The following is a 15,609-nucleotide window of genomic DNA, read 5'->3' as shown; positions in this document are numbered from 1 at the left end:
ATTGGGTGGAGAGAGGAGAGACATGGTGTGTTAGGGTAAATTTGGTAAAAATGACTCCAAAACAACAGTAAGGGAACGCATGTACTAAGGCTGTCTCTTTTCTCTTTCAGATGAGCGTGTGTGTGTGTGTGTGTGTGTGTGTGTGTGTGGACTTACGGATGAGGCAGTGCATGTCCAGTGAGTAGCGCGAGTTGTCTGGGATGGTGAAGCTGCCGTCACAGATGGCTACCTGGCTCTCCCCAAATGGCAACGTGAAGTAGCACAGCTTATACAGCAGGCAGCCCATGGCCTACACACACACACACATACACACACACACGTGGATACACAGACAAAATATTTGTGCAGACATAGGCACACATGCACACACACCAAACAAACAGGTAGATATAAAAAGGCACACACACACACAGATATACAAACATACACACACATACAGTACATTCATACACCCACACACAAACACACATAAAAAGAAGGTCACACCAACCCATCACTGCTACAACAGTTGGTGGCCTATTTACATCAAAAGCCAACTAAAGGCCAAGTCATTTATGAGCCCAATCAAAGAGCCTATCGCAATTATGCAAACTAGTCCAAACATAAAAAAGGTTACAGCATGATATGGATGATGTATGACCGCTCAGCTCTTACAGTTGGCCTATCTTAACAATTGCATATTGAGTCGATTAAATATCACGCCGTCATAAAAGCATTTATCACAGTGGTGACTGTAGAGTGCATGAGCCTAGCTGTGTAGATCGCATTCACTGGCAGAGGGGCAAATCCCCCTTGTCCACTTACCCAGATATCCGCCTTGGTGGTGATGACCTTTCCGCCATAGAGGTTGACCATTTCAGGTGCGCGGTATGATAGGGTTGTGTACCTTCACGCAAGTAAACAAGGCAACATAGTTGATATGTTATTTTGCTAAAGTGCTATTAACATATCAATTAACAGATGGTTCCTGAAAGTAAACAAGGTCATCATAATGCAAAATGTTTACCCTGAAAAAAGTTACTACTGTATGTTAGTGTTAGCAGGTGTTGTAAAATTGTTTTGACCTTTAATTGTTTGTTTCTTATTTTTTTTTCTGATCTTAAAAAACATTGTGGATCTTGGTCTTTAATGGGTATTGACAGTGCTACAGCGCAGTTGGAAGTCAGAGTTCAGTTATTAAGTGATGATGCAATAATAGCCTAATAAATCCTTTTCCAGGTTCAACGGCTTTCAAAGCCGCTCGGTTTTCTCCACAGACAGTAAAAACAACAATTTGTTTCCGCTATTTAGTGTAGCCTTTAAGAAAATTGTCCTACTACTCACTTGTTGCCTCAACCTAATAAAAGCCTATTTTTCGCGGAAGCCTGCATGTAACCCTTGATTGTATCATGATTGTATCTGCACAGCTATAGTAATTGCTCTGTTCAGGTTAACTGGTTTTGTTTTACTCTCAATAAAACGGAGGTGATGGTGACAAGGTTTATAAGTTGCAAAAACTGTCTGGCTGCGCTAGTAAACGTTTTTTGACCAAAAAGCTGTTGGGCCCCATGACGTCGGTCTTATCAACCGAATAGCATGAAGCACGAGACCTCTCTGTAAGGTACTGACTTTTTGATCTCCTCCTCGACGGCTGGCACACCCTCTGCCTGCGGGTTCTGGAAGTGATTGGTGGCGCTGCCAAAATCACAGAGGACGTAGTGGCCCCGGTCATGCAGTAGAATGTTCTCCACCTATCAGAGATCAGAGAGGGAATCACACCAACGAGAACCCAGTTAGAAATGAGTCCAACAGACTATTAGTTATTAGCACAAAATACCAGTCCAGCTTTTCCTCTATTCTCTCTCCACCTCTCCATGTTCAGTACAGGTGATTACAGTGTCAAATGCTGCACTATTTTGGATGAAGTTCAGTATTAACTTCAAATGCTGCACTGTTTTGGGTGAAGTTCAGCATTACCTTCAAGCTAGTTGGTTGTAGAACTGAAATTCCAAATGTGACCTGATCTGGCGAAATGCAGTGACACAGTGACCCGAATTTCAAAATTAAGATTTTGGTATCTATGGACAGAGGACACAGTAAGCTTTACAACGACATCCTGGTCCAAGTCATATTGCGAATCATTGTCAAGATACAGCATTGTGAATTATGGCCTCCCAGGACCCCACCATCTTTTTCCAATTGAAAAACAAGTTACAGACAGGTACGGGTAGGATTTCACCTCTTGAATTTTGATTTTTGTAACTTTACGTTCTTAGGGAAATTAATGTCTCTTTTATTATATTTTCTATGGTTTTTGAAGTAATCGGCCTGTATCAAAATTAGAATACTGTGACTCGTGACTCACTTGTGATTTTGTCAGGTCAAATGCTTTTACAACATAAATATGGCCCATATGTTCATATAGAGAGTCTACACAGCCATGTATTGACCGTTTTATATGGGTGAAATAGGATACGGTCAGTTTCAGAGTGTAATTCTCAGAAGCCAAGCTCTTTGGTCATGAGCCCCTGAAGGACTGCCGTCCACACGGTGGTTGAACAGTGCCTTGTCATTCATTTCCTTGAAATGGCTAGCCTGACCAAGGCCAAGCAGTGCTCTGAATTCTAAGTACTATCGCTTGAGTATGATTTATGTAAGCCAAGCCAACATATCCTCCACTGGCTTCTCAAATGAGAATGCATGAGCAAAAAAATGGAGGTTTTAGGTTTTACTCAGACAGTTTTACTCAGTCTATTATTGAGGCGCTAGGGGGTTACGCTTTTGGCAGAAGGGTAGCTGTGAGCTCTCCAAAGCAAGGATGTTTATGTGCAAGTGTGTGTGTGGGGGGTTGGGGGGCTTTGGGGGTGTTTGGTTCGTGCCTTCAGGTCCCGGTGGATGATGGGAGTTTTGCACTGGTGCAGGCGCGACACGGCCTCACACGTGTCACAGAATATCTGCAGGACCTCTGGCTCTGTGAAGCCGGTCTGGAGACGCTGGTTCATCAGATTCACCACCTGCCCACCTACGAGGACACACATACACATACACACACACACACACACACACATAAGCAGATGGGCACATGCATCACACATATAAGTGGACACAATATTTTTTCACGTTCATTTTGAAGCGCATGCACATTCCAACAACAAATGCATATAAGCTAAAAACCCACACACACACACCTAATGACACCTAACTCAAGAGTTTTAGAAAGATCAGAGACAAGACTAGGAGCTGAGGGACCATCAGTAACAAAGCACCAGAGCACCAGGGAGCTGAAGAGAAGAACCAGAGGAAGACAGCAAAGGAGAGACAGACAGAGAGGGGGGAGCAGGGTGGACAGACAGACAGACAGACATTAGGTGAAGAAAGATGATGGCTTACCACGGCAAAAGTCCATGAGGATCAGCACCTCCCACACGCCACCTGAGGCCGTGACACTGGAGTCCAGGAAGCCCACAATGTTCTTGTGACCCACAAGGTCCCTCTGAACACACACACACACACACACACACACACACACACACACACACACACACACACACACACACACACACACACACACACAATTATTTAATTTAGAATGACTAATATCGATTAAAACACATCAGCATCGAGATATACCCAAAGAGCCAGTAACGCTTCACATGGCAATACAAACAAATGCAATAAGTGTGCACAATAAGGGTAGAGATAACACCGCCTTCTCCAGACAAACCGGCTACCTATTACTGCTGACACAGAACAGTATTTGGCAACTCGTTTGGAGTCCATCTTACTTACTACACACACACACACACACACACACACGAGACTCAATACAGGTTGGAGGTCAACCATCTGACCACGTGGTGCAGGGACAACAACCTCCTGCTGAGCGTCCAGCAAGACCAAAGAGATTGTTGTTGACTTCGGAGGTCACACCCAACACCTGCCACTGACCATCGACGGTGCTGTGGTGGAGAGAGCGAGCAGCACCAAATTCCTGGGGTGCACATCAGTGAAGACCTCTCCTGGACCACCAACACTGCATCACTGGCTAAGAGAGCTCAGCTGCCTGTACTTCCTCTTGGAAACTCAGGCGAGCAAGTGCTCCACCAGCCATCATGACCACATTCTACCGAGGCACCATCGAGAGCATCCTCTCCAGCTGTATCGCTGTGTGGGGGGAAGCTGCACTGAATACAACAGGGAAAGCCCTGCAGCGCGCGGTGAACACAGCTGGAAGGATTATTGGTGCTTCACTCCCCCCCTGAAGGACATTTACACCACCCACCTCACCCCAAGAAGGCTGACCAAAATTGTGAGTGATGCAAGTCACCCCGCTCACAATCTGTTTGATCTACTGCCCTCTGGGAAGAGGTACAGAAGCCTGCCCTCCCCACTACCAGACTCACCAACAGCTTCATACACCAAGCCGTGGGATGCTGAACTCTCCCTCCTCTCCCCCTCCACCCTCAGCTACATAACATCCTGGACATTGGACCCAAAATGGCCGCCTGCACTACTCCACTTGCACACTTGCACACTTGTACACTTTACAACTGGTGTTGTTGTCCTGAAACACAACACTTCTGCTGCTCTTACATAACTTGCACCACTATGCCACTTTCTTCTTACTTAGGTCAAACAGAACTACCCAAGCCTTTTATTGGCCTGAATTTGCACTAGTATTTTTACTAACTGACTGTCTATGCACAATTTCAACCACATTTTGCTGCTCTTATTTTTTCATTATTATATGTGCCCTCTTATTTACTTATTTACTTACTTTTTTGTTTACTTGAATGTTATGTTTGTCTGTGGACCTAAATTGGTAAAATATGTCTTGTCTTCACCGTGGGATAGTGAGAAACGTAATTTCGATCTCTTTGTATGTCTGGAACATGTGAAGAAATTGACAATAAAGCTGACTTTGACTTTGACTTTGACTTTGACTTTGACACACACACACACACACACACACACACACCAGAAATGTTATTTGCACACAACCATCCTGCAGTGATGTTCCGGTGGGAGCTGTTTGCGTCTGCGGCTGTTTGCGGCTAATGACCTCGAGTTAGGACACGGGGAGTGGGCGGCAGCCGCAAGTGCCGAGTAGGCACTATTTCTGTTGGGCCCCCCACTGGGACAGCAGCTAATGACTCAACACCCAATCCTCTCCTCCCTCTCCCTCTCTCTCTCTCTCTCTTACATACACACATCAATCTTCTTCCCTCTCACTGCCCTCGCCATTTTCCCCTCTCTGTCTTCTCTCTCTCTCCCTCACCCTCTCTCTCACACACACACACACACATCAATCTTCTTCTCGCTCACCCGCTTCCTTGCCATTCTCCCCTCTCTCTCTATCACCCTCTCATTTATTCTCAACACCTCTCCTCCCCCTTCTCTCACTTTCTCTCTTACCACCTTCTCTCTCTCTCTCTCTCTCTCTCTCGACATTTCTCACCCTTTCCTCAATTCTGTGTTCTCTCCATCATGACCACCCCCACCCCCCCTTCTGTGCTGCTCTCTGTCCAGAACAGGTCTTCTGTAAGCGTGGAACTCTATCCGCATCTTCCTTCCTTCCGCAGCACAAGCCTCATCTTTGTGCAGGCTGGCTATGGCTTTGAGAGAAATGCTGTGGCATGTTAATGTTGTTATCTGGTCTAACCATCTTAATCTGTAGATGGGCAGTCTGACAGATACAACACCATTAAGACAAGCCACTCAGCCGCCTCTACCAAGATGTGAACATTCTCACTACCACAGACTGGGTAAACACACACTTCTAATAGTTAATCACTTGACATGCGGTGCCTTCATCAGTGGTCTACATTACTGTGGATGGTTAGAGTTTGTTTGGGGTCTGTGGAAAATGACTTCTGTAACCTTTTTTAACCTTCTGTAACCTTTTTTAACCTTCTGTCTTCTTGTTTTACCAGTTGGGGCACAAAACTGTTTTTCAAATACAAGGCTGACTCTTACTTTATCTAAACAAAAAGTATGCATCTGGGAGGTCACAGAATGTAAACACCAAATCAGCTCCCACTTCCTTGTGACATTCATTCACACATGGTTCAGATTTTTTCTTTTTCTCATTGTTAGTTCTAATTAAAATCAAATCCATGACAACATTGCTCATGTGACAGAGTGTCAGACACTGAAAGACAAAGGAGTCTGACCACATAAAGTGAGCGTCAGCCAGTCTACTGATGCCAAAGATATATAGTCCCTTCTGCTCTGGTACTGCACAAAGAGATTGTTGTGTCCCTGTTGGGCTTCCAAGCCTAGACTTAATTCCAGCTGGGAGATGACTGAGAATATTGTAGAGTGTGTATAGTATGTGCCCTTGCAACATGTTTACTGGTGCATCATCACATGTTTTAAGGTTGGTGCAATTTTGAATTCTGAAAATCTTTGTGAAGAAGGATGGAAAAATGAAGTGTAGTAAATGTTACCCCAATGTGTGCAGGTGGTTTGGTGTTGGTTTAAAGGTCTTGGATGGTTTGATATGATCTACTAATGTTGTTATTCATGGATTGCAGACATTCCTTAATTTCCACTATGGGCAAAGAGACACATCGGTGACGCGGACAGACCAATCAAATGTATTCTATCTGAATTCCATTGACTTTCAATCTACAAGTCTCACCTCAAAGCAATTTAACATCACACAAATTCAAATAACATACTTTTCTGGTCATGCTGCCTGAATGTCTTGAGCAGAGATCACATTTCACAGACAGTCACATGCAGGGTTCCCCGCAGCACTTTGCAGTCAAGGCGGCCGCCTTGGCTAAACAGGCCTGCCACCTTAACTACGTCTTCAAAAAAAAAGTAGTCCACCATGTTACTCTGTCCTGTCTCCCTTCTCCGCAGAACACATTAAAAATAATAAGAAACATGCCATGAATAAAAAAATAATCAGATTTTATAATCTTTACATATGTGATATGCCTCCGAATCAGAGCTAGTTAACGGAGCTGAGCGGTGCAAATATCCCGCTCCTCACTCTCAAGAATCAGTAAAAAAAATCACGAATAGCCACAACTCCGTTTAATTGTCAGGTGTGATGAAAAGCGTTCATATTCCACTTTTTATGTCATAAACGTTTCAGGCCTATGGAAAGGTTTTGTGGTAGGATTGTCCAATGGTCAAGTTGTTGCTTCAATTTGTGTTTTAATTTATGCGACGCACCGATGCTGGGTTCATCAGTTTTGCGCAAGTTTAAAATGTTTAGCTGATTGAGTAATTTGTCATTTTCGTTCTATAAGTTCCACTTTTCATGTCATGAATATAATATGCCTATGATAAGGCTTTGCAGTTGTCCAGTATGGTCAATCTATTGTCTCAATTGTGTTTCATGTGACGCGCAGAAGCTACATTCATGCATTGTTTTGGTCCAGTTGAAAATGTTTCTGCCGAATTTGTCAGCGGTGATCAAATGTGTTCAATAAATTCCTCTTTTATGTCATAAATATAACATGCCTATGATTAATGTTTGTATGGTGTATCTAATCTAGGCCTCTCTTATGTTCAGTCAAATTCGCTTTGCCCACCCGTTTTTTCTGTGCCCACCCATTTGAACATTTCTGGCTACGCTAAAGGAAACTGATCATACAAGTGTAGGCTACTATTCCTACAAAACAACTAGATATTAACTTTGTAGCGCAAGAATAACCATGTGGTGACACAGTTTCAGTGAGTAAAGATTAATTTTGTAATCTAAGCGGACACATTTCGCGGAAACATGTGTGCTACGGAGAGCAAAGAAAAAAACGTGAGCAATTTGAATATGCTTCATATCAAGTAGAAGGCTAAAGTAAAACTGGGATGATTAGCCTGTATTCTTTAGGCAATTAATTCCACTGATCCCTTTAGTTTTAGTCTTATGTGTATTAACGTTGCCAAGCGTGTTTGTTGTTGCACTATCGGTGTTGCACTATCTTTTAAAATAAATTTTCTGAGTGACATATTGCCGTTGCTCTTAGTTCTTTGGGATTTAAGTTTTCTGTTTAAGGTGACAATTCGGTTTGTAGATTATTTCTCCCTCTTTTAAATTGGAGGGAGCATGGAGTGATTTCACTGCAGTGGGATGATTTTTAAGTGGAGCAGGGAGCAAAATTGAGCGGAGCAACCTGACGTGAATTTGAGCGGAGGAGCGGCCGAGTAAACAGCCACCTGAGCGAAGCGCAGTGTTGACTTGCGCGTCTTTTTAAGATGGTGAGTGTAAACGAAGGAAAACCCTCTAATCGGATGGGCAAGACTGACAAATAGATGGGCCTAGGCCCGTCCAGGCCCACCTGTGGCTACGCGTATGCTTTCTAAATTATTTAGCTAACTCCATCCCCATCAAAGAACTTAGGCTACTATGCCAATATCTTTGAAATTCTTGGTTTTATTAGGAAGACATGAATTCTGGGTGGGTTTGGGCAAGCCTCAGACTCGTGTGAGCGGTATCGGAGCAGAACAGAGCGGCCGCTCCGGCCTCTAAATTAAAAAGCGCTCCGCGCTCAAATCCCATCCATATTACACAAAACTATAAAATAATCTAAACTTCATTCACTCTCGGTGTATATATCAGGACAGACTTGCGGAACAGGCTGCAGGGCAACAGGGCAACAGCCTGCATGAAGATGGGCATTAATGGGCCAATAGTAAAACAGTGCAATTACCAAAGGGCCCTTGAAATGTTCTTTTTAAAGCCAAGGAGGATGGTTTGTAGTGACTGATCACATTTGCACATTTTGTTGTTTTGCACTTTCTTTTGCATTTGTTCTAAAATTGCACAAATTACACACATATTTTGAAATATGTATATATACTGTTGTATAGTTTGTTTGGTGTTATTACTTTGTTAACTGTTATTTTGAGAAGCTGGTTATTTATTTAACATGTTGTGTTTCATAAATAATTGTTAAATGTACAGAGTCTGTAGGCTACTGTATCGCACAAACAAGACACCAGCACCCACACCCCCCCACCCTCACCGGTCGGACACCATATACACACACACTAGAAATTGTATAGTGCATTCCTAACATTGAATCAGAGGAGCCTGCTGTTATACCATGCATGCTTGAGTGTGAGTTTCCTCCCAAGTATGCTGGCATGCAAGAAGAATGTGTGTGTGTGTGTGTGTGTGTGTGTGTGTATCACATAGTGTGGTTGCTAATAAAGCATTCACTCACCATGATCTGGATCTCGAGTTTGCAGACCTGAAGGTCGTGCTCGTTGTTGACGTACATCCTCTTGAGGGCACAGCGGGCCCCCTGGTGAGTGCGCACCAAGAACACGATGGCAAACCCACCTGTGGCAGACAACAAGAGAGAGAGACAGGCACTTGGAGTCAGACAAACACACACACTGATCCCCTTCACTTGCACCATGGACATGCAGCACATCATGGAGATGATCAATCCAGAGCAGACAGACTGCAGAAAACATGCAGATTTCAATAAAAAAGCCACAAAGTGCCCGACCAAATATGGATTCATTAATGATATACTGTATTACTGTATTACTGTGCACTGTAACCCCCACTCAGCTACAGAAGACAGCCCTGATACAGTATGTGTTCTTCTGATCCTAAGACTTTGAGGCCTTTGTGTGGGGTGACAGGGCCATGCTGTACAGACAGGGTGACATGATGAGTATCCACCGCCCAGTGACCCACGCTAGCCTGGGCCCAGCAATAGCAGCTGGAGGGGCCTGTGGCAATGTCAAGATATCATCTCTCTCTATATCTCTCTCTCTCTCACACACACGGGTAGCCATACGGTGTTTGGTATTTTAAGCCCCCAACGTCGTCTTCCAGGCAGTGCTGCATGGAAGGCACTAATGTTAGGTTAGGGTTAGGGTTAGGGTTAGGTGCCTTGAAATCGGCGATCGCAGAGCTGCATTGAAGTCGACGGTGGGGGCTTAAAACACCATCGAGCCAGTCATAAGCTATCACAAATACATACGAGTCACAAACAGCTTGTCTACAGTTCAGAGTACCTCACAGTGTTACAAGTGGGTCTCACATTCTAAAGTTTCACTAAATGTACTCGGAGAAGAGCTATAGAGGGCGCATTGCTGAAATCTGACCCAGTTTGTTTGGCCCAGACGCTTTACAGACAGGTAAGGGTGTGTGTGTGTGGGGGTTCAGAGCTGCAAGCTGTGATGGTTTAGAGCTGCAAGCTGTGATGAGGGGATGGTGTGATGGGGGAGGAGAGTGAGAGGGAGAGAAAAAAGGAGGGGCTAGAGAGAGAGAGAGAAAGAGGGAGGGAGAGAGAGAGGGATGTTGGGGGGTTTGAGGCTGTTCCTGTTGCCTGTGTCCCGTTGACCTTGGTGAGTTTGTCTGGAGGCCTCAGTGTCTGTCTGGCCGAGCAAACCCCATCACACCTCCATCTCTCTCACCTCCATCTCCTTCCCTCCCTCTCTTCCTCCATCCCTCCCTCCGCCTCTTCGTCTGTCTGTCCCTCCTTCCCCCCACAAAACACCACCACTCTCTCTATCCCCATCCCAGATGACCTGAATGCCCAAAGGCTGTGCTTTATTTTCAACAATAAAGAAAACCAGATTCTGTCTGAGTTCATTGATATACATCCACACGTGTCCACTAAAGTGACGCCCAGTGAAGGATAGCACAGTCCGCATGTGTTTCATCTGTGCAGGTGCATCTCTACTCAATAGAGTGCATCTGGTTATTCTCAACTCAGATGAATCTAATAGAAAAACATACTGTTTGTCCTGGTCAGTATTACTGTGTGGTTAATCAGTGTCTCACTGGGCATCTCCTATCTCTCTGCTGATCTCTGCCGCCCGGTCCTCTCTGTCCAGATCTTTCCGCCCTGCTCCCTTTACTGAGCTAATGGAGTGAGCTGTGTCTGCCTCAGCCGTGACAGTCTCGTTAGTTTCCACTTGCTGCCCATTAACTTTCAATTACACATACAGATTATTATGTTGACAAGCACATACACACGCACACAAGCGCACACACACGCACACACACACGCGCACACACACACACGCACAAGCACACACACACACGCACACACACTGGTCGAAGTCTGTTGGTAAGCTTTTAAGCAGAGCAAGACGAGTCAGCATAAGAGCAGCATAGGGAGAAGGGATTGGGGGAGCAACCAAGCAGGTAAAACTCTATGGTCTAGCTGAGTGGGTCCTTTGAGTGTGAGTGTGTGTGTGTGAGTGCATGTGCATGTGCATGTGTGCGTGCGTGTGTGTGTGCACTTAATATATATATATTGAGCTGACAAGACAGACCTCCAAAAGCTCTTTGTCCACAGTTGCCTTCTCTTGCACTCAGGACATGGATGGTCTCATACAAGCACTTCATTCTATTCTCTTGCTTGCAGAAGCCAGCTTGCAGAAACCAGTCGAACAGAAAAGGGTCCTGCAGAGCTGCAAGCTTTAGCAGTTTTAAGCCCCATGACTGACTCTCTCTCACACTCACACTCACACACACAACAAAACCCATAAGAGCATATATACGACACATAAGAAAATTCAAAATAATTAAAAAACAAACAGCCTTAATTTACTTGATTTAATTTACATTTAGACAGTTCGCTAAAAGCAGTGAGCAACACAGCTGCCTTCAGAAGGGAGCAGTAAGACTGCTCATACGCTCAGTAGCACACAGTCCAGTCACTGTCGTTCTGGACAGATGCGGATGTGTGGACGCTGGGCTGTGAAACATTTAGACGGAGCGGACGTAGTGGATGTAAACACACACTGCAGCACTGTGGACGTCTCGGGAGGATTCAGTGTGGGTCTCAATCATCGAGAGAGACAGAGAGAGAGAGACAGAGAGAGAGAGAGAGAGAGAGAGAAAGAAAAAGAAAGACGTTCTGAGGAGCTCTGCAGTGCTGCAGGCCAAGCTATTCTGGGATATGCAGGAAGGTTGAAACAGAATCGTAGATAACACACACACACACACACACACACACACACACACACACACTGCCCTTCCCCTTTAGATAGATTGCTACCCCTTTTAACAAAGACACAATTGTTATATCACAGGAGCACAGGACACCTAAGCGGTCATTTAAGGCTCCTCAAACCAACAATTAGCCAAAACACAATGTGTGCACACACGCCTCTGTTATCTAGGTATTTGCTCCTATTTCCTCATGATCCTTCTTTCTGTCTCACACTCCATTATTATCTTTTATCTGGACTGCCCCGTCTCACACACACACACACACACACACACACACACACACACACACACACACACGCTGCCCTTCCCCTTTAGATAGATAGATTGCTACCCCTTTTAACAAAGACACACACACACACACACACAGCGAAGAAAACTCTGCACCTATCGAGGTGGGTGGCCCAAGCCAAGGACACCCATCGTGGAGGCAAAAAAAAAAGGAAACCAAAACACTCCTAGGTGAGGTGAGGTGTGTGACAAAGGCAGGCTGCTGTTTTCCCAGCATGCAGCGCGGCGATGAATGAGTCACTACTGCTCGGAGTTCAGCGCGTCTCCGACAGGCGTCCCTGAGCTCTTCAGAGAAGCCCCGCTCGCTGTCAGAGCCGCTGCTGAACACGGACCGGAGGATGTGATGGCGAAACAAGAGACGAGACAAACACACAGAGCAACCAAAAGACACACAGTGTGTGCGTGTGTGTGTGAGAAACACACGCAGACAGTTGTGCACACTCACACAGTTAAACACACACGGACACAGCACAGAACACCTGAGGAGAGAGGCATGCACTGCTCTTTGTGGAGGACACGGAGAGAGAGGAGAGGGGAGGGGAGAGGAGAGGAGAGGGAGGGGAGGGGAGGGGAGAGGAGAGGAGGGGAGGGAGGAGAGGAGAGGAGAGAGGACACGGAGGGGAGGGGGGAGGAGAGGAGAGGAGAGGACACGGAGGGGAGGGGAGGGGAGGGGAGAGAGGAGAGGACACGGAGGGGAGGGGAGAGGAGAGGAGAGGACAGGAGGGGAGGAATGCTGTCTGATGGACACCGTCTTTACAACACTGCCTGCAGCTTAGCTGAGTCAGACTGTAAGGCAAAAGCTTAACCCACGTTCACAACACACACACACACACACACACACACAGGAAATGTGTGTGGTCCCTTCCCTAAGTGAACATGGGACATATCCTGCCGAGCTTCTGCCATCTTGATCCCATAATCCAACAGCGCTTGCGCAAAATTAAAGAGATTTGCAAAACTGCTTAAGTGCCGTGCGACACTGCACACTCTCTTTCTGTTTAGCAGGAGTGAAACACACACACACACACACAGTAGACACATACACACTCTGACACACACACACACACAAGCTCTCATGTGCCTTGGTATAGAGGGAGGTAGTGGTGTCAGACAAGGCAGACATTAGTCCAGCCAGCCAGGTGAAGAGTGCGGTATGGCGGATGAAGTATATTCGTCTTCCCAGGGAAGAAGGGCCGGTTACATAACACTGCACTATAAATACACATGGCACCACTATCTTGTTTACATTGCAGCACACACATACACTCAAACACACACAGACACACACACACACAGACACACACACACACACACACACACATATACATACATACATACACACACACACACACCCATGCACACCCCAGGGCTTCGTTTGAACACTCAACACACCCTCGTCCCCAACCCTGTCTAAGCCGGTTTACATCAGCCTGAATGTATGGGGAAGAGACAGATAAGATAATAAAGGCAAGCAGTCTTGGACTATACCCCCCAGCAGATGACCTTCAGAAGGACTGGGTGGTGTAAGAGTGCGCTCGGCTGCACTGAACGTACTGTGTAATTGCTTCTAAAGTGTGGTCGATGCGTCAGCATTGACTGGGCATTAAAGGTGTATGTAGGTGTATGGGCTTTATTTGTGTTCTACGGACGGTCGGTTTCCAGCTTTCAAAGAGGAAGAGCCGAGACGAGAGAATCCGATTTTGCCCCCACAGCGGGTGTCCTTGGATTGGGCCACACACCTCAATAGGTGATGGAGTTTTTGCTCTGTGTGGGTGTGCGGGTGTAAGCATGTGTGCTTGAGTGTGTGCTTGAGTGTGTGTGAGTGTGTGTGTAAGAAGCTGAATGTTCTTGTCATGGTCCCTGCTTCAGCGGGACACGGCCCCCTCAGCTACTGGGGAAAAACAGCAGTGTAGCATTACAGCAGGTAACAATAGACCAGGCAAGTTGAGTGGTGTGCTCACGTCACAACTTGAGCTCCAAACACACACACACACACACACACACACAAACCCTGAGCCAGCTGGGTGGCCAAGACCAGGAGTCAGCTGAGGTCCCAGTAGCTGTGTTTACCTTGCTGTCGACTGCAGCCAAGACCAGAGCAACTCTGGCACACCCCAAACACACACTTGGTTTCCACATGGTCTGATTTGCAAAGTCATGATTAAATTCAGCTTGGCAGAAGGTTGCAACAGACAGAGTACAGACCCAATAGTGACAAACTCAAGACAAGAGGTCATGACAAGACATGCAATTGCCATGAGAAATAAGAAATTCATTTGAGCATATGTTTCTGAAACCCCTAGCATAATTAAAGAGAAACTATGCAGCATTGGCAATTTTTTTGCTGTTTTCTCGGTTTTTGATTCTTTTCGCTGGCTCTGTCATGATGAATGTCTGAGAAACTCCATCACTACCTTGTTCTAGCCGGTGCCTGGCGTGTATGTGTTTTTAATTAAATGAGGTAAAGCAATTTATTTCACTCGTTATACTTCCTGACACTGAGGCCGTCGGCCCGCCGGCCCACAGTTGCAAGTGTGTTTTTTCCCGCTCACAGGCACTAGGGGGAAGAGAGACGGCCACCATTCAACCCGAAAAGTCATATAACCATTCCAATGAATCCGAAGATGTTAAGTTAAGGTAAATTAAGCTAAAAAAAACCCTGCATATTAAGATAAAAAAAAAAACTGCATAGTTCACCAACTGCATAGTTCACTAACAGACTGAATAAGCTGGAGAAAGTCTGATATTGATGTTTCTACGTTCTGTGCTTTGGCAACATTGTGTCATTTACATTTTCCATGCCAATAAAGTGTTGAATTGAATTGTGAATTGAATTGAACTGAAAGGTAATGAGCCAATGAGAAGACTTCAGAGAGGCTTAGATGGGAAATGCACAGTCGGATGCCTTTGATAAAAGGCAGTAAAAGCAAACATAAGAGGTGAAATAGTTCAGAGGTAACAGATCAACAGGCACCTCCTAAGGCAGAGTGGAGCAGACTAATAGCTTGCTGTTCCTTCAGTTAGTTCGCTCATATTTCTGGGTGCATCCTGATAGCAACTGTTCACACTTCTGTAAATGCTCAAAAATGCATTCAATACATTTGACAGTTTGAAGAATGAAGGTGCATCTTTTCGAACCTAAAAATAAAGCCCACATTACTTCCATAGAACAAGCATAAGCACTGCTCTATCTGGAGGCTGGAATCAGGGGATCAGTTATGTGGCGTATGAAAACAGGATCAGTTGAAATGTAATGAGGTGAGCTGCCCTGAGCAGATAATGGACGGGGCCATGGTCCTCGCCAAGACACCAGTGCACAGTCTCTTCCCAGCAGAGGAAGCGAGAGGACAACCTGGTGAAGGAGTAATTATGGGTGATCTGAGCAGCCGGGAGAAAGGTTA

The 15,609-nt window shown here is 45.5% G+C and overlaps 1 protein-coding gene across 6 annotated transcripts in view; it reads right to left on the bottom strand.

The window, feature by feature from the left end:
* The window catches only part of LOC125294379 (AP2-associated protein kinase 1-like), a 45,765-nt gene that overhangs the window by 24,653 nt on the left and 5,503 nt on the right, over positions 1-15,609 (bottom strand). For all 6 annotated transcript variants that reach the window (XM_048243055.1, XM_048243056.1, XM_048243057.1 and 3 more), the window contains exons 2-7: positions 9,162-9,280; positions 3,370-3,472; positions 2,859-3,001; positions 1,609-1,730; positions 805-886; positions 157-289 (exon numbers count right to left, since the gene is read on the bottom strand). In XM_048243055.1, the coding sequence (XP_048099012.1) occupies positions 157-289; positions 805-886; positions 1,609-1,730; positions 2,859-3,001; positions 3,370-3,472; positions 9,162-9,280 (702 nt within the window). The remainder of the gene's footprint in view (positions 1-156; positions 290-804; positions 887-1,608; positions 1,731-2,858; positions 3,002-3,369; positions 3,473-9,161; positions 9,281-15,609) is intronic.

This window comes from Alosa alosa, chromosome 5 (genome assembly GCF_017589495.1).
Source record: "Alosa alosa isolate M-15738 ecotype Scorff River chromosome 5, AALO_Geno_1.1, whole genome shotgun sequence".
Classification (NCBI taxonomy): Eukaryota; Metazoa; Chordata; class Actinopteri; order Clupeiformes; family Clupeidae; genus Alosa; species Alosa alosa.
This window is presented reverse-complemented; position numbering and strand designations above follow the sequence as displayed.